General features: G+C 46.6%; 1 protein-coding gene across 1 annotated transcript in view; it reads right to left on the reverse strand.

The window, feature by feature from the left end:
* Window positions 1-932: 932 nt before the first annotated feature.
* The window catches only part of LOC132875273 (aldehyde oxidase 1-like), a 38412-nt gene continuing 19555 nt past the window's right edge, over window positions 933-19789 (reverse strand). The window contains exons 19-35 of the mRNA XM_060911999.1: window positions 15195-15317; window positions 14724-14820; window positions 14222-14346; window positions 6535-6668; window positions 6222-6309; window positions 6014-6100; window positions 5688-5879; window positions 4652-4879; window positions 3613-3708; window positions 3332-3460; window positions 2965-3039; window positions 2823-2875; window positions 2258-2372; window positions 2099-2164; window positions 1840-2028; window positions 1387-1554; window positions 933-1081 (exon numbers count right to left, since the gene is read on the reverse strand). Coding sequence (XP_060767982.1) covers window positions 1034-1081; window positions 1387-1554; window positions 1840-2028; window positions 2099-2164; window positions 2258-2372; window positions 2823-2875; window positions 2965-3039; window positions 3332-3460; window positions 3613-3708; window positions 4652-4879; window positions 5688-5879; window positions 6014-6100; window positions 6222-6309; window positions 6535-6668; window positions 14222-14346; window positions 14724-14820; window positions 15195-15317 — 2013 coding nt within the window. The 3' untranslated portion in view covers window positions 933-1033. The remainder of the gene's footprint in view (window positions 1082-1386; window positions 1555-1839; window positions 2029-2098; window positions 2165-2257; window positions 2373-2822; window positions 2876-2964; window positions 3040-3331; window positions 3461-3612; window positions 3709-4651; window positions 4880-5687; window positions 5880-6013; window positions 6101-6221; window positions 6310-6534; window positions 6669-14221; window positions 14347-14723; window positions 14821-15194; window positions 15318-19789) is intronic.

Raw genomic sequence — 19789 nt, forward strand, 5'->3', positions numbered from 1 at the left:
GTGAAAAGTTTTTTTTTTTTTGATGTTGTACCTGAAATAAATCTACATGATGTTCTTATCTGGTTAATTATATAAACAAGCTTGCATTTTTTCCTGCACGATATAAAAACTGCATTCAGAAAGTGTAAAAATGAAACAGGTTTATCGTTTTTTCTTCTGTTTCAGTGCCTTCCTGCGCTTGGTGATCATGTCATACAGCTTGTCCATGCCCTCGTGCAGCCCCTCGCCGATGATGGCGCAGGCGGGCTGCATGTGGTACGCAACCGAGGGTCCGAGCTCTCCGTCCATAAAGTACCTGATTGTGTTGATTATTTATAGTTGTTTGTAAGATGTCAGATTTAGCAATTTCAGTTGTTCATCATCTACAAAGGTTGCATGGATTTGTTAATGTGTTTATATGATTTTTGAACGGTTTTTTCTTTATTTTTATTCATTAAAAGTCACTTCATGTCTTAAAGTAATGATGGATGTCGTTTCTCTTTACTTAGTTGTTCAGTTCTTGATATAATATGGATTACTGCAGTTGTGGAACAGGGCTGCTTATTTATTGAATATATTTACTGTTTGATCTCAAACGCGTTAAGGCGGCGAGAAACTCGTCCACTAATGACCTTTTGACGAGACACAGCTGTTAATTGAAAAGCGTTCCAGGTGACTCCCTCATGAGCTGGTTAAGATCATGACAATAGTGTACAAAGGGTCATCAAGGGAAACGCTGGATACACTGAAGAACCTAAAATATCAACCTTCTTTTTAAAAACACATAATTCTATAGATGTTGTTTCATAGTGTTTGATGTGTTCAGTGTTCCACAGTGTAGAGAAGAGTCACAATACAGAAACACCTATGAATGAATTACTAGAGTAGGGGTGTACAAACTTTTGACTGGTACTGTATATTAAATGCCTCGAAATAGAGGTCTGTGCAAAACATCTGATGAAATCATTTATTAAGGTGATCTATTTAGTGTGAATATCATGTTGCAGATCTGATCATTTAGTGGTTATAATCAGTCAGAAAGGTGAAATGAAGGTCACGGCAGCTGCAGAGCCCACGGCTGGGACGCTCCACTGTCTGGAACCTGGGGATGAAAAGCGCGCGTGAGAGAGAGACGATATAAAATAAGCAACTGTGAAAATTCACTCAGTAAAAGACAGTTCTTGGCTTTTATTCCTGAAAGTTGTGTAGAAATGAGCATAATTTTGAGGATCCAGAATGACGTATGAACAAACCGCCGCTCACTCGCACTTTATTTACGCATCTCACGACGATTTACTGTCATACAGTAGTAACCAGGAGAGAGACAGAATACTGTACACTGCAGTGACTTGTAATATCAGACCGCACCCATTATTTCACTACAGGGTTGTGTGTGTGTGTGTGTACCATCTGTGTGAACTGTGTATTGCACGCGAGGCACACTTGCTCCGGTGTAGCAGGGCTGTTTAGGGTGAACGGTCCGGTTAATCCCACGTCCTTCCGCGCTGCCATGACAGCGTCTTTTATAGCAAAGAACACAGAGGAACCCAGGAACAGTGTGGGTTCTCCGATACCCTGAAACACAACACGGATCACCATGTGATTGGCTGAGAATAGAATAAATAAATGTGTGTATGGATGTTACAGAGATGGTGTTGGGGTCATTTCAGTTCCTTGGAGAATTTTTTTTGGAACGGTTTACCCAAAAATAAAAAATGTCCACCATGTGTCACCTTTAACCCGAGACATGTTCGTTTCTTTAGTTTTGCACTGGAGCTACAAGGCTACTGTTGCTAATAAGGTTTGGAAACCTACAGTTTAGCATGGTGTGTGTGTGTGTGTGTGGTGTGTAAAATGGACCTTTGAGGAATAGATGGCGTGTGGATTTTGGGATCCAGGGAGCAGGTAGACGTTAAACTGCAGCGGGACGTCACACACAGCCGGGATCTTATACTGAGCAGGACCTCGAGTGTACAGAACACCTGAGGGGGAAAAGTGCAGCTCCTCCATCGTGTAGAGGCCCAGACCCTGGATAAACGCCCCCTCAATCTGACACACACACACACACTGTTAGACATAACCATATGATGATATTGAGGTGTGTGTGTGTGTTAGTTACCTGGCCAATATCAATGGAGGGGTTTAAGCTCTTCCCGATGTCCACAACCAGGTCTGTCCTTAGAGTCTGTGTAACATCACACACACACACTTATTTACATTTTATCTAAATGTGTGTTATTTACTCGTGTGTGTGTGTGTGTGTGAGTGAGAGAGAGACCCTGTATTCTCCTGACAGACAGTCGACCTCCACCTCACTGCAGCAGGCTCCGTAGGTGAAATACACATACGGCCGTCCTTCCTGTCTCTCCCAGTCCATTCTCGCATCGTGGCCTCTGACTCAGGAAACAGGAACACAAGTTTAAAACAATAACACACACTTTCACTTCTGCAGCTGAGGAGTTCTGAGGGCGACGTGTCCAGCAGCAAACGAAACCCCCAACCTGTACGAGCTTTTCATGGTCACGGTTGGGAAAGTCAGCAGCGCACTTACTTTTACTTCAGTAGGTTTTTTTTCCCCCTTTGGGGGTGGGCGGTGGGGTGGAAGTAACAGTACTTTTACTCAAGTATAATTTTTCAGAACTCTTTACAGAACCACTTCCTTTAAAACGTCCCTTATTTCCTATACTGTGGCACTGAGACATTTTCTTACTGACTTTGTCTCGACAAAATTTGACAAGAAGTAATTCCTTCATCTCTTCAATTCAATTTTTATATAGAGATTTTTATTTATAAGTGTGTGTGTGTGTGTGTGTGTGTGTGTGTGTGTGTGTGTGTGTGTCTACCTGTAGAATCCAGTAGCTGACAGACTGATTCTCTCCAGGAACGCTCTCCTAATCTACAAACCAAAAACAAACCAAAACATCACGACACCGAACTGCTTTCCGTGTTCGTCTTCATTCGAGTCTTGCTTTAACGTTACAGTACCCAGCTCTGCCACGTGCCCTTGGGGTCCGTCTGTCTGATCGGCTCGAGTCGCTCGTACAGAGTTCGACACGCGTCCTGCAAAATAAACACACTGACTGACTGATGTTCAGAAAACGCTGTGTACAGACAGGAACCTGAGCTCAGGATGGAAGCAGGATGGTGTGAGGCGAGAACACACAACCCTGTGTGACGGCTGGACGCTGCTGTGTGTAATACAACATTATATAAACCACATCAACATATAGTTTAATACATCATCAGAAATAAAACTATTTCAGTGTCTTCGGAATGGAGTGGAGTAAAACGGGCAACAAATTAAGAAATAATGGGATGGGAATTAAACTATGAATGTGTGTGTGTCAGTCACCCTGACAGCCATTCCATTAGCGTCAGTGCCAAATGATGCAGCAGAGGGACAGGTGTTGGGCACGGAGCTCGTACACGTCTCAGAAATGTGGATCAGAGACAGCGGGATGTGCAGCTCTCGACTCGCCACCTACACACACACACACACACCCACGTGTTGAAGGTTTGTTTTCTTTTTTTTTACTTTGATGATGTACAAATCCACCCAGAGTTTAGATCACTGTCACAGTTGTTTGAAACAGGAAGTCAGTGTTGTGTGATTGGCTGAGAGACAGGAAGTACCTGTTGGACTTTGGTGTGTAAGCCCTGACCCATCTCAGTCCCACCGTGACTTATTAACACCGATCCGTCCTTGTAGATGTGTACCAGAGCAGCAGCCTGGAAACACACACACACACACTTATAGCAGTGTAACACACATTATATATCCGTGCTATACACCGCGTCCATGTTATTGTTGTTCTTATTAACAGGATGTAAATGGACGTCTTTGGTTCTGGAAATAACAGACGTTTCATCAGTTGAAGTCGGTCTGAACATTAACTCAAATTCTTGATCCTCGGAAAACAACAGGATCATCCGTCTTCCCGAAAATAAAGAAATGCTAATCATTAATCAGCAGCCATGTCAATTTTACTGCTCTCTCTCTCTCTTATTCTACTTGTACACACTGAGTATATATTTTATACTCTTATTTTCTTCTTTCTGTCACCAATGTTATTTCTACGCTTAGTGATTATACAATAAGGTATTTAGCTATTTTACTTTTTTTTTAATTATTATTATTTTATGTTATTTATAGAGTTGCATTTTAACTGGATGAGTGGGTTCTCTATAAACAAAGTTAATAATTATTATGTTCGTCTTTTTTTATTAGTGAAATAAATCAATGCCTGTTATATTTATAAAGTTAAACCTCAGGCACAATGTAAACACCTCTTTCACACATTCAGTCCTTTAACACCCCCCTCCCCCCTTTACTCCCTCCTCATTCTGTTCACACTGGATCTGGAGTTTTTCTGTACATTGTGGTAGGGGATATGTCACACTGCCCCCTAGTGGACAGGCTCATTATGCACGTGTGCGCGTGCGAGAGAGAATCAGACTAGAAGTGTTCATGATTAAAAATTTATTTATTTAGGTTTTTAAAATTCTGTTTGTAAGAAATGTGCATATCGGACACAAATTCTAAAATAAATAGACTAAATACTTAAATAAATATAAACACAAAAAAGGAAAAAAAAAAGACTTCACAAGCAGACATGTGCTTTGATTATACAGATGCATCATGTGTCAGGATAGGTTTTCCAAACACACACACCTGGTTGAGGAATCCCTTGGCAAATCCGATGCCGTGCTTGGTGGGCACGATGGCGAGGCCTCTCTTTCTCCAGCGGTTCTGCAGGTTGAAGTGACTGATGTTCTCTCGCCTGTGAATGATGTCAGCTCTGGACTTACATTCCTCCCAACAGCGCTGCAGGTTCTCCGGGTCAAACTCCATCTTATAGTGTGTGAAGGACACCTCCTTATACATGTTCTTCTCACGGATCTGTCTCACACACACACACACACACCTGAAAAATACATGTTGTGTTTATAGCTGTGCAACACATGCTGGGATTCTTCAGCTCCTTCTCCTTTCATTCGTTATTTTGCGTGCGTGTTCAGTGCTTCAAATGGGTTAAATGCAGAGAGGAATTTCACAAGTGTGTGATGAAGAAAGTTGTTCTTTCTTTCTTTCTCTTATTAACAGAATTTGAATTTATGCAAATGTGATGATTCGAACCCAAACTCTGAACATCCAAACTGAATTATTTTGGTTTGTTGCAGTGCATTTGGCAGAAATCCCAATTGTGAAACATAGTGGTGGTAGCATCATGTTCACACACATCATGTTAGCCTTGGCCTCTTCTCGGACTAATCCCAGTGTTTACCCAGGAACTCTCTTTAGGGCCCTTCAGGCTTCCCCGAGGCACAGTCACTTATAGTTTTTATCATGGATTTAATCATATCACTCTACAGGATGTTCAGGTTTGGGAGAGATTTTTTTTAACCAAATCCAAAGTTTCCAGAACTTATATAAAATCAAAATTTCATTATTTTCATGTTCCTGGTTTCAACACGACAGAATGTGGGAATGTCCGAGAGGCAAATACACACACACAAAAAAAAGTCAGGGTTACCATGACAACCAGCATATAGCAATTTAAATGTTGAAGTAAACTTGTGAACACATGGTTACTCATGTTCTTCTGTCTGATAGGTCACAAAACGCTGCTTTATAAAAGTGAAACGTGCCTTTAATTAAAAAACTAATGACACCCTGTTATCAGGCCGTTGTTCGTTTGACCTCTGACCTCTTCAGCTGGCCGGCCGAGCGTCATGGCCACATCGGTGACCATGTTTTCAATGACCGCCATGCTCTGTGGAACGCCGAAACCACGGAACGCCGTATTGGAGGGCAGGTTGGTCCTACAGGCAGCCAACTGGCCACGGAGATTTGGGATGTTATAGGAGTTATCCATGTGGAGAAGAATCTCCTCTGCTACCTGAGAGAGAGAGAGAGAGAGAGACAGACATATGGAGAGTAAGACACAATAAAAGAGAGTGAAACAAAAGGAGAGAGAGAGAGAGAGAGAGAGAGAAAGCAGAGATAATAAAACCACAGACAGATTGATCTCACCAGTGGAGACTCATCGGGTGTGTTGCCTGCATTGGTGTAATAATGAACATCAGCTGCAGTGATTCTGCCATCATTCATAAAGCCCACCTGACACACACACACACACGAGTATGTGATGTTTATTCTGAAGACACAGTGCCTTGTGTGTGTGTGTGTGTGTGTGTGTATATATGTGTGTGAGAGAGAGAGAGAGAGATTAAGACCTGACCTTGTACCTCCCCAGCACTGGGTGGCGCCCTCCTGTGATCAGCATGTCCTCTCCTCTTTCCAAAACACAGCGCACCGGCCTCTCAGTTCTACTCACACACACGGTCATTAAAAAAAACAGAGATCACAGCTAAACTCTAGCAGGTGACTGCTGAAATTCTTATAAGTATTCTATACTCCACACTCTATTTGTGTTCTGCTTTAACCGTAAACTTTTCTCTTTCCACCTGAACGCAGTCACCTGATGCCGTAACGGCGTGGCGGTGAAACACGACAGCGCTGTGCTGCTAAATAAACATCTGGACTGAACTTACTTCCACGCAGCCACAGCAGTAATACACGCCAGTAAAGTCGCCTTGGTCACTTTACCCCCAAATGCCCCACCCACACGTTTCACGTGGCAGGATACACGATTAGACGGGATGCCCAAAGTCTCTGCTATCGCCATCTACAGGAATGGTTTAAAAAATAAATAAATAAAAAAAGCAGCACAAGAATTACAATGTGAAAGTCCTGTGTTAAACTTTACAGCCCCAATTCCAAAAAAGTTGGGACACTGTAAAACAGAATGTGAAGGTTTTCAAATCATAGAAACCCGATATTTCATTTAAAATAGTACAAGGACAACAAATCAAATGCTGAAACTAAGAAATTTTACTGTTTTTTGAAAAATATATACTCATTTTGAATTCGATGTCAGGAACACATTTCAGAAAAGTTGGGACAGGGGCAACAAAAGACTGAAAAAGGTGTGTAATGCTAAAAAAACCTCTAATTAGGTTAACTGTCAACAGGTCAGTAAGATGACCGGGTATATTTTAAAAAATAAAAATAAAAAAATAAAAAAGAGTGTCCCAGAGAGGCGGAGTCTCTCAGAAGTAAAGATGGGGCGGGGTTCACTGCTCTGTGAAAGACTGCGTGGGCAAACAGTGCAACAATTTAAGAATAACGTTCCTCAATGTAAAACTGCAAATAATTTGTGGATCACATCATCTCTGGTCCATAATATCATTAAAAGATTCAGAGAATCTGGAGAAATCTCTGTATGCAAGAGACAAGGCTGAACACTGACATTGGATGCCTGTGATCTTCAGGGCCTCAGGATACAACACATTAAAAATGGACAGGTGTCTGTAGTGGAAATCACTATATGGGCTCAGGAACAGTTCAGAAAACCATCGTCTGTGAAAACACTTCATTACTGCATCCACAAATGCAAGTTAAAACCAGATATAAACAATATCCAGAAACCCCACCCCCTCCTCTGGGTCCAAGCTCTTTTACGATGGACTGAGGCGAAGTGGAAAACTGTCCCGAGGTCTGACGAATCAAAAGTATAAATTCTTCAAATGCTACTACTGATAGGAGAAGGGGCGGAGGCAGGTAACTGGCGCCTTAAACTGGTGCTTTGGGCAGATGGGGTTCATCAACCTGGGAAGGTAGCCCATCTAGGAGAAGGAAAACTCTGATTTCAAACCTCTGCTGCCTTGCAGCCATACCCATTTATGGGAAGGCTTCGGGAGTAAACTCGAGGTTAAATCCAGAGCTAGAGTCCCTAAAGTGATCTGATGCTGAACTGCAGCGCTTCCAGAAACTCCTGCAGCGCTGCCATTGCCAAACTGCATTGGCTTCTGCCTTTCCTTTGGACCACAGCAGCTGCGTGGAGAGGGGGGACCTACTGCATGGGCAAAAGCTGATCCTCCATATTACCTTGCGCCCAGGCCTTGTAGCTCCACTGGAGAGGACACTCCAGTGTCATCGCAAGATGTCAACGCAACACGGGAAATGGCAGTTACCAGTTCTAAGCTCATCCGATTGGCAAAGGAAATGAGCACCAGGGGTCACTTTTGACGGTGGGAGGGATCATCGCATCCCACTGGACAGCTACTGCCCGCCTCAAGCTGGGCAGCCCCCAGCCAGTAAGGTGCTGTCCCACCATGGCCTACTTGCTCCACTGGGTGCATGGAGCTCAGAGAGCCATCTCAAAAGGTAGGCCACAAATTCTGCACCAGGCAACAAGAAGACTCCAGCTCTTCGTTTTGCAAGCTGGCCGACAGCGGAACTATCAGAGAAACAAGTTACAACTTCTTTTGGCAAGGGAAGTCCTTGGATGAACCCCGCCAGCACAGTGTCGGCTTTGCTGTGAAGAACACGTTCCTTGCCTGCATTGAGCTTCCATCATCTGGCAATGAGAGGACACTAGCACTCCGGCTGGCAACATCCTCAGGCCTAGCCAACATCATCAGCGTGTACGCCCCAACTCTCTACTCCACCCCAGAGGAAAAAGATCAGTTCTATGAAGCCCTGGAAGAAGTGATATCCAGGATTCCAAACACTGAAAGCCTCTACTTGCTTGGAGACTTCAATGTCAGAGTGGGAGCTGACCACAAAGCTTGGCCCACCTGCCTTGGTGTTCATGGAAGGGGAAAGATCAACGAGAATGGCAAACAACTGTTGGAGCTGTGCTGCTTTCATGACCTATGCGTGACCAACACCTTCTTCAAGAGCAAGGAACTCCATCAGGTGTCTTGAAGACACCCACGTTCTCGCCACTGGCACCAGCTAGACTTGGTCATCACCAGGTGGGCAGAACTCGCTAGTGTCCTCCTCACCTGCAGCTATCACAGTGCGGACTGTGACACAGATCATTCTCTCATGGCCAGCAAGGTGCATGTAGCACCAAAGAAGATGCAACACTTGAAGGATCGTCCACGCATAAATACTTGCTGTGTAAGAAACCCAGAGAAGACGCAGCAGTTCATCAGTAAGCTGCAAGAGGCCCTCTATGATAAGATGCCTGAAGAAGGCTCCATTGATGCAAAGTGGTCCCACCTCCACTATTGCCGGCGATGGCCTAGGGAATGAGCTCTCTAGGTCTTCTAAAAATCTCTGATGGCTTGCCCAAGATAAAGCCTCTGACAACTAAAGTCCAACTCCTGGCCTTCTCGTGACGGAACTGTTTGGTATCAACAGGAGAAGGGGCGAAGTTGGGTTACTGGCGCCTAAAAACCACTTGCTCATGCTCAACATCCCTGGCTCATCAGCTTCAAGAGCCACATCCTCGGCGGTACGATTTTCCTTGGAACTCTGGCCCTCCAGGTTGGGGGTCTTGCGCAGGGGTAGCTTCCCTGCCATGTAAAACTAGCACTAGCTACAGAAACTCACAATTACTACTTGTGTCGTTCCCGCGGCGTAAGTCTGGGCGTGTCGGATACCTCATTATCTCGTATGACTGCTACTGGCCAAACTCGATCGGAAGCTCCTAGCACGATGGCACAGAGTCAACGCCGCCCCTTAAGGGTGCAAAGGACAATTCTGACCTTAGCACCCATAAGAAGAAGAACTCAACATCCTCAACAGCTATCCACGGTTCGTAATAGCCGCAGAAAACGACCATCAATCCAAGTTTCCGTATCTGATATTGCTGTGAACAAGGAGCACCCAGGAATCCATCCTGTTCAAAAACCTCTATCCATCGCCACTTGGAATGTCACCTCCCTCGTTAGCGACACAAGCAAGCTATATCAGCTTGAACAGGCCTTTAATGAATACCACCTCGATATCCTTGGCATTACAGAAACTCACATGCCTGAGTCCGGCGAAACTATTCTTGACAATGGGGTTCTCCTTATTTATTCTGGCACCAAGCGTAAGAAAGAACATGGTGTGGGAATGCTGATCTCGAAGGAACTAAAAAGCTCCCTGATATCATTCATGCCCTTTTCAGACAGGATCATGTTTGCAAGGTTTTTCAGCCATCAGGTGAACATCACGGTAATTGTAGCTTATGCCCCTACGGAGGTCTCCGATGAGAAGGAGAAAGACATATTCTACAGAGATCTTGAAAAGGCCCACAGATACATCTCTCAAAATGATATCAGAATTCTCCTCTGAGATTTTAATGCTCGTGTCGGAAGTGACACCGAGGCGTGGCCTAACATAATTGGTAGACATTCTTACCATTCAGAAACGAATGGCAATGGAACTCATCTTCTTGACTTTTGCGCACTGCATGAATATCTTGTTGGTGGAAGCCTATTCGAACACAAGGACATCCACAAAGCATCCTGGACCTCAGCAAATGGTGGCACATCCAATCAGACAGACCACATTTGCATCAACAAATGCTGGAGACAATCCCTGATAGACGTATGGAGCTTTTGTGGAGCAGACATAAATTCCACTCACAATCTTGTCAAGTGCAAACTACACTTGAAGCTTAGTGCACAAAGAAGGAACAGAAAGGCCTTTCCTCCAAACTTAGAACTACTTAGGAATGGTGAAAAAGTAGAAGTCTTTCAACAAGCTCTCCGGCTCCACACGGTCAATGTTTCTCCTAACACTTGCCTAGATGATGACTGGGAACACATTAAGAATGCCTTCCATTCTGCGGCCAACGAAACGCTGGGTGTTAGGCCCAAGAAAGCACGGGATAAGCGTCTCTCTGCTGAAACCATCGAACTCATAGATTAGCGTAACCAACTCAAGAGATCAAAGCCCACTGATTCAAACCACGCACTCTGTACTCTCAAGCCAACAAGAAAGTAAAGAAGAGCGTAAGGAAAGACGATGAAAAATGGGCCTCGCGAATCGCCGATAAACTTCAACATGCCTCTAATATAGGGAACCAACGGGAAGTATGGCATAATATCAAGGTCCTGTCCGGAAGAAAGCAGAAGAACACCTCTGCAGTCTGGGATAGAAACGGCAATTTTATCATAGACAAGGAAAAGAAGCTAGACAGATGGAGAGAATATTTCGAAGAACTCCTGAATCCACCAGTTGGAAACCCAGTTGATATTCCACCTGTAGACCCACTTGTGGTAGACCTCTTTCTTGATCTCCTGATGCACCCTCCAACTGCAGGTGAAGTTCGAAAAGCACTTTCAAAGTTGAAAAATCACAAGGTAGGAGGCATAGATCAAATCAGTAACAAGGAGCTCCAGTTTGGTGGCAAAGCAATGGTGGAAAAACTCATGCCTATATTTGAGAAAGTTTGGAACTCTGAACGAGTCCCCACCGACTGGTTGAAAGGGGTCATTACAAAGCGAGGGAAAAAGGGTGACATCTCTTACTGTGAGAACAACCGAGGAATCACGCTTCGCTGTGTTGCATCTAAGCTCTTTCAAATCATTGTTATCTCGAGGTTGTCCGACGGTATTGAGGCTGCGCTTCGCAAAAACCAGTGTGGCTTCAGGAAGAACCGATCATGTATGGACCAGCTCTTCTCACTGAGAGTTATCATCGAACGTGCGCTGGTGTTTGACCTACCACTTTACGTCAACTTCATTGAATTTAAAGCTGCATTTGACTCAGCCTGGAACTGGGCAGGGTGACATTCAAGCTCCACCCATCTTTAATCTTATCCTGAACTGGGTGATGGAACAGGCCATGCAGGAGAAAATGGTCTCCAGAGGCTTCCTGCTCCAGAAAAGGAGGTGATCACGGTATGCTGCCATCTACGTCACTGACTTGGATTATGCAGACGATATAGCCGCCCTTGACAGTACCATACCCGGGCTTCAAGAAACCACCGACCATATCACAAGGTATGGCAAGGAAGCAGGCCTACAGACTGGCACAAACAAGACAAAGACCATGCTGATAGGAAGGTCCCATAACCAGCATCCTTACCCTCTTTCCGAGACCCTGAATATAGAGGTCGAGGGAATAAATCTTGAGCAAGTAAATCACTTCTGTTATCTGGGATCCATGATCTCTAGTGATGGCTCAATCGATAAAGAGATTAACACCAGGTTTGGTCTAGCTTCTAGTGCCTTTAACGCTCTGAATAATATATGGAAGAATAGAGGAATCATATTGAGCACCAAAATTACAATCTACATTGTATGAGTGTGGAGTAATCACGATACTGCTTTATGGTTGTGCAACATGGGCTCTTAAACAACAACAACAACAACAACTACTACTACTACAGCATTTGGACGCATTCCATCACAACTGCTTACGAAGGATTTTGAATGTCCGATTTTACGACCATGTTTCAAACTGCAAGATAAGGAGAAGAACTGGGTGCTCCACACTAGCAACCGTCATCAGTCATCGACGTCTCCTCTACTTCAGCCATGTAGCTAGAATGCCAAGTGAAAGGCTCCAGTTACGTCTCCTCTACTGGTTGCCCACTCATAGGTCTCGACGCGTGGGGCGTCCCAGGCTATCCCTGTTGAAGATCTTAGAACAAGACCTCCAGCTCCTCTTGGGTGATGATTGCAACATCTCGGATGGTGCGAGACTAGCATTAGATCGCAACAGATGGCATCGCCTCTTGTTAACTGCACTGAACGAACGCAAAAAATGTGAGCAGGCAGAGCCGTCACCTGACGACGACTGAAGACCTGGACAAGGTAGGTAAGGTCCCACCTCCAAGACGCCATGTACAACTCGGCCATCACCACCTACGGGAAAAAGAAGTGTAAAAATGCCGAATGGTATGAGGCCCACTGGGAAGAAATGGAGCCCATGACTGAGACCAAGAGGAGAGCCCTCCTAGCTCACAAGGCAGCGCCTAGCCCTAATACACTGGAAGCCCTCAAGACTGCCAGGAAAAAAGCCCAGCACACTGCCCACCACTGTGCCAACACCTACTGGCTGAACCTCCTCCCCAACTGCTTACGGTTGTCACTTATTCTCTGAAAACATGCACAGCACAGTTTGCTTTAATGGTGCAACATCTGAGGCCTTCCCGGTCAGCAGTGGAGTAAAGCAAGGCTGTGTCCTTGCACCGACATTCTTTGGCATCATCTTCTCCATGCTCCTCCAGTAAGCCTTCAAGGATTGCAGCTAGGGTGTCTACATTTACACCCGGGCTGACAGCAAGCTTTTCAACATCGCCCGCCTTCGTCCCAAGACCAAAGTCACAGAGGTACTCATTCGTGAGATGCTCTTTGCTGATGATGCAGCCTTGACCGCACACACTGTAGACGGTCTGCAGCAGCTTGTCAGTCGTCTCTCCCATGCCTGCAAGGAGTTTGGATTGACCATCAGTCTGAAAAAGACAAAAATCATGGCGGAAGGCACATTCGCTCCTCTAAACATTGTCATCAATGGGCACAGCTTGGAAGTTGTTGAGAGCTTCACGTACCTTGGGTCCACTGTCTCCAGTTTGCTCTCCATTGATGCAGAGGTGAACAACAGGATCGCTAAGGCAGCAGCAGTTATGGCTAAGCTAAACCAGAGGGTCTGGAAAAACCCCAGCCTCACCTAGAAGACCAAACTGCAAGTCTACCAGGACTATGTGCAAAGCACATTCCTCTACAGTAGCGAGGCATGGACCACATATGCCAGCCACGAGAGGAAACTCAACAGCTTCCACCTGAGGTGCCTCAGACGTATTCTACATATCCAATGGCAGGACAAGCTGCCCAATACAGGAGGTCTTGAAACACGTCAAGATGAGCAGCATGTTCGCCATTCTCAGCGAGAGGCGTCTTCGTTGGCTTGGCCATGTCAGGAGAATGGACTCAGGATACATTCACAAACACTTGATGCACGGCGAGCTGGCAGAGGGTTCACGACAGGCGGGACGACCATGCCTGCGCTACAAAGATGTCTGCAAGAAAGACATGAAATTCTGCAGCATCAACATCACCACCTGGGAACGATGTGCAGATGACCGTGCAGCTTGGCTCCTTGCCGTCAGAAAAGGCATACAGAGAGCAGAGGAGACAAGGAATGAAAACCTTGAGGACAAGAGAGTGAGAAGGAAGGAGAGAAAATGACAGCCTGCAGCAAATGCAGCAGAGACCGTCATTCACAGATTAGATTGCACAGCCACATGCGAAGATGCAGATAAAAACATATCTGGATGCTACACCATTGTCTCTCGTAGACAGAAGGATGCCGACGACGATTTTAAATGAAATATCGAGTTTCCATGATTTGCAAATTATTGCACTCTGTTTATATTTACAGTTTACACAGCATCCCAAGTGGGTTTGTATATGATCAGTATGTGTAGTCCTGTTGTACGTGTGCGCGTACCTGAACACCTGTTGGATGCTGTGTAGACAGATAGACCTTCATCTCCTTCTGCTCTCCTACAGGAATGACCAGCATGCTCTGTGTCTCCATGTAGAAATGCTCCTGTCCTCCTACACGCAGCTCCCCTGATCAAACAGCAGTAAGGAGGACATTGTTGCTGCGAAACAACTGGAAAATACAGACTTTGAGAATAAATTGAGTACTAATCATTGAATTAGATAAGCATGAACGCACGAGGTCTTTCACACTGAGTGAGGACACGGTACAGGACGCTCTGGACGGTCAACATTTACCTCAGGCGCGTTGATACATTGCTGAGAAAATACTCAGAATTGCTAAAAGTCCGCCGTCGTTACAGTTATACGTAGGCTTAGAAACTCACAACTGCACAGGCGTGTGGTGTATACTGTGTGTCTCAGGATAACTGAGGGTTAAAATACTGAGAGCAGCTAAAGATCAACATGGTGCTGTTTGTTTATTCATAAAGAAAGTGAAGTGTGACCTTCGTAAACGTGGTCTGTCTCCTGGAGCGCAGAAGCGACGTCTCCTCTCTGAATCTCTCTCAGAGGAGGAAAGAAGGAGCTCGTCTCCACAGCTTCCTGCACACACACACACACAGCTGCAAATCACAGGTTTATATTAATGCACTTGTTCTCATACGTTAACGTTTCTATAGTCATGGCTTAAAAAAAATTCGCTGACACGGTGAAGTCTTCTCCAGAGAAAGGAAACATTTATGTAACATGTTTCTGTAAGGAGTCTCCAGTGTGAGCGCTGGGTAACAGTCAGAGGTGAAGCTGGAACTTTCAGTTTTTAGGCGTCTTCAGGACAGAGGAGTTTACACTTCCTTACAGTTTCTCAGTCACATGACAAGCTGTGATTTTTTTTTTTGTCTTATTAACTTGGAGAAAGCGAGAGAGAGAGAGAGAGAGAGAGAGAGAGAGAGAGAGAGACTGGTGAGGAAAAGACTGACCTCTACAGTGAAGACTGGATCCTTCAGGTCCTCGTAGGTGATCTTCACAGCTGCTCCGGCGAGTTTAGCGTGCTGCTTCGTATCGGCGACGACAGCGCAGATCATGTGACCCACACATGTCACCTGAGAACAGGTAGAGAAATAAATATATAATTTTAAATCATTTTTTTTCCAGAGTTATACTACTTTTGGAAATTTGTACTTAAATGTGATGTTAATTGGAGGCTGTACGTTTTTATTACTTGTTAGCAACGTTAAACCTCACAGCTCCATTACAGGTCTCATCTGGTGTCGAGTAGCAGAGAGCGGAAAATAAATTAAAAACGATCGAATAAATACATAAATAATAAAAATCCATTAAATACTATTTTAAAGTAAAATATTTAAATTAATTTTAAAAAAAGTTTACTTATTAAATATAAAAATAAATACATAAAGTGAAAAATATAATTTTGTAATTTTTAAAAAATAAATTTAAATTAAGATTTTAAAATGATCTTATATTGTTTTATTTTATTTGAATAATTTCACATCGGTACTTTATCACTTGTTTATATTACGACTACTACTACTAATAATGACCATGACCATAGCTCATGACCATAGGTGAGAGTCGGAACGTAGATCGACCGGTAAATTGAGAGCTTCGCCTTTTGGCTCAGCTCCTTCTTCACCACGACGGACCGGTAAAGCGACCGCATCACTGCGGAGGCTGCACCGATCCGCCTGTCGATCTCACGCTCCATCCTTCCCTCACTTGTGAACAAGATCCCGAGATACTTAAACTCCTCCACTTGAGGCAGGACTTCTCCACCAACCTGGAGAGGGCAAGCCACCCTTTTCCGGTCGAGAACCATGGCCTCGGACTTGGAGGTGCTGATTCTCATCCCAGCCGCTTCACACTCGACTGCAAACCGCCCCAGTGCATGCTGAAGGTCCTATGGTCATGAGCTTTGGGTAATGACAGAAAGAACAAGATCGCGGATACAAGCGGCTGAAATGAGTTTCCTTCGCAGGGTGGCTGGGCGCTCCCTTAGAGATAGGGTGAGAAGCACAGTCACTCGGGAGGAGCTCGGAGTAGAGCAGCTGCTCCTCCACATCGAGAGGAACCAGCTGAGGTGGCTCGGGCATCTTTTTCGGATGCCTCCTGGACGCCTCCCTGGGGAGGTGTTCCAGGCATGTCCCCCCGGGAGGAGGCCCTGGGGAAGACCCAGGACACGCTGGAGGGACTATGTCTCTCGGCTGGCCTGGGAACGCCTCGGTGTTCTTCCCGAGGAGCTGGCCGAGGTGTCTGGGGAAAGGGAAGTTTGGGCTTCCATGCTTAGACTGCTGCCTCCGCGACCCGGTCCTGGATAAGCGGAAGAAGACGAGACGAGACTACTAATAATATTAAAAATAATCTTTGATTGGCTATTGCTGTTTCCAGCTTTTTGTTTGTTGGGCCCAGGGTTGAGAGAAATTTCCACACCCATCAACAACCGTCCTTAAAGGAGATAGACAGAACCTTCATTTTAAAATAAATTTCTGAGTGGATAGTATCTCCATCCTTGACTCTTGTATGCTGCATAAATGGGAATAAAAAATATATATAGTTTTGAGAGTTAAAAATCGATCGCAAAGTTGGCACTGGAGCTGCCCCACTGAGCCAGCCAGCCCTGAGTGCGGGATGTCACAGCCGGAACCGGTTTTAAGGCCGAGGCCTTTTACAGCTATAGACCAAAGTCTCGTCTCATCTTCATCTGCTTATCCGGGGCTGGGTCGCGGAGGCAGCAGTCTGAGTATGGAAGCCCAAACTTCCCTTTCCCCAGACACCTCGGCGAGCTCCTTGGGAAGAACACCGAGGCGTTCCCAGGCCAGCCGTGGAGACCCCTGGGGCCTCCTCCCGGGGGGACATGCCTGGAACACCTCCCCAGGGAGACGTCTGAAAGAGTTGCCTGAGCCACCTCAGCTGATTCCTCTCAATGTGGAGGAGCAGCGGCTCTACTCCGAGCTCCTGTGCTTCTCACCCTATCTCTAAGGGAGCGCCCAGCCACCCTGCGAAGGAAATTCATTTCGGCCGCTTGTATCCGCGAGCTTGTTCTTTCAGTCATTACCCAAAGCTCATGACCATAGGTGAGAGTCAGAACGTAGATCGACCGGTAAATCGAGAGCTTCGCCTTTTGGCTCAGCTCCTTCTTCACCACGACGGACTGGTAAAGCGACCGCATCACTGCGGAGGCTGCACCGATCCTCCTGTCGATCTCACGCTCTATCCTTCCTTCAGTCGTGAACAAGATCCCGAGATACTTAAACTCCTCCACTCCTCCACAAAAGCAGGACTTCTCCACCAACTTGGAGAAGGCAAACCACCCTTTTCTGGTCGAGAACCATGGCCTCAGACTTGGAGGTGCTGATTCTCATCCCAGCCACTTCACACTCGATTGCAAACCGCCCCAGTGCATGCTGAAGGTCCTGGTTTGAAGAAGCCAACAGGACAACATCATCCGCAAAAAGCAGAGATGAAATCCTGTGGTTCCCAAACAGGATTCCTTCTGGCCCCTGGCTGCATGTAGAAATTCTGTCCATAAAAATTATGAACAGAACCGGTGACAAAGGGAAGCCCTGCCGGAGTCCAACATGCACTGGGAACAGGTCTGACTAACTGCCGGCAATGCGAACCAGACTCCTGCTCCGTTTGTACAGGGACCGGACAGCCCTTAGCAAAGAGCCCCGAACCCCATACTCCCGAAGCACCCCCCACAGAATACCACGAGGGACACGGTCGAATGCCTTCTCCAGATCCACAAAGCACATGTGGACTGGTTGGGCAAACTCCCATGAACCCTCGAGCACCCTATGAAGGGTATAGAGCTGGTCCAGTGTTCCATGACCAGGACAAAAACTGCATTGTTCCTCCCGGATCCGAGGTTCGACTATTGGCCAAATTCTCCTGTCCAGTACCCTGGAGTAAACCTTCCTGGGGAGGCTGAGACGTGCGATTCCCCTATAATTGGAGCACACTCTCCGGTCCCCTTTCTTAAAAAGAGGGACCACCACCCCAGTCTGCCACTCCAGAGGCACTGTCCCCGACCGCCACGCGATGTTGCAGAGGCGTGTCAGCCAAGACAGCCCCATAACATCCAGAGACTTGAGATACTCAGGGTGGATCTCATCCACCCCCGGTGCCTTGCCACCGAGGAGCTTGCAAACCACCTCAGTGACTTCGGCTTGGGTAATGGACGAGTCCACCTCTGAGTCATCAGCCTCCGCTTCCTCAATGGAAGACGTGACGGTGGGATTGAGGAGATCCTCGAAGTATTCCTTCCACCGCCCGACAAATGTCCCCAGTCGAGGTCAACAGCTCCCCACCCGCACTGTAAGCAGTGTTGGCAGAATACTGCTTCCCCCTCCTGAGGCGCCAGACAGTTTGCCAGAATTTCTTCGGGGCTGACCGATAGTCCTCCTCCATGGCCTCACCGAACTCCTCCCAGTTCCGAGTTTTTGCCTCCGCAACTGCCCGAGCTGCGGCACGCCTGGCCTGCCAATACCCGTCAGCTGCCTCAGGAGTCCCGGAGGCCAACATGGCCTGATAGGACTCCTCCTTCAGCTTGACGGCATCCCTTACTTCCAGTGTCCACCACCGGGTTCGGGGATTGCCGTCACGACAGGCACCGGAGACCTTACGGCCACAGCTCCAAACAGCCACGTCTACAATGGAGGTAGAGAACATGGTCCACTCAAACTCAATGTCCCCCACCTCCCTCGGAAGCTGGGAGAAGCTCTCCCGGAGGTGGGAGTTAAAGACCTCCCCGACAGAGTGCTCGGCCAGACGTTCCTAGCAGACCTTCACCATACATTTGGGCCTGCCAGGTCTGTCCGGCTTCCTCCTCCGCCAGCGGATCCAACTCACAACCAGGTGGTGATCAGTTGACAGCTCAGCCCCTCTCTTCACCCGAATGTCCAAGACATAGGGCCGGAGATCAGATGAAACGACAACAAAGTCGATCATCGACCTCCGATCTAAGGTGTCCTGGTGCCACGTGCACTTATGGACACCCCATGCTCGAACATGGTGTTCGTTATGGACAAACCATGAGTAGCACAGAATTCCAATAACAAAACACCACTCGGGTTCAGATCGGGGAGGCCGTTCCTCCCAATCACGCCCCTCCAGGTGTCACTGTCATCGCCCACAGTAGAACAATGGAGTCCCCCAGTAGAACAATGGAGTCCCCAGTCTGAGCACCTCTCAGTACCTCTGCCAGGGACTCCAAGAAGGCCGGATACTCTATACTGCTATTCGGCCCATAGGCACAAACAACAGCAAGAGACCTCTCCCCCGATCCGAAAGCGCAGAGAGGCGACCCTCTCGTTCACTGGGGTAAACTCCAACACATGGCGGCTGAGCTGGGGAGCTATAAGCAAGCCCACACCAGCCGGCCGCCGCTCACCATGGGCAACTCCAGAGAAGTGGAGAGTCCAGCCCCTCTCGAGGAGCTGGGTTCCAGAGCCCAAGCTGTGCATGGAGGTGAGCCCGACTATCTCTAGCCAGTACCTCTCAACCTCCCGCACAAGCTCAGGCTCTTTCCCCCCCAGCGAAGTGACATTCCATGTCC

The sequence above is a fragment of the Neoarius graeffei genome, chromosome 27, assembly GCF_027579695.1.
Source record: "Neoarius graeffei isolate fNeoGra1 chromosome 27, fNeoGra1.pri, whole genome shotgun sequence".
NCBI lineage: Eukaryota > Metazoa > Chordata > Actinopteri > Siluriformes > Ariidae > Neoarius > Neoarius graeffei.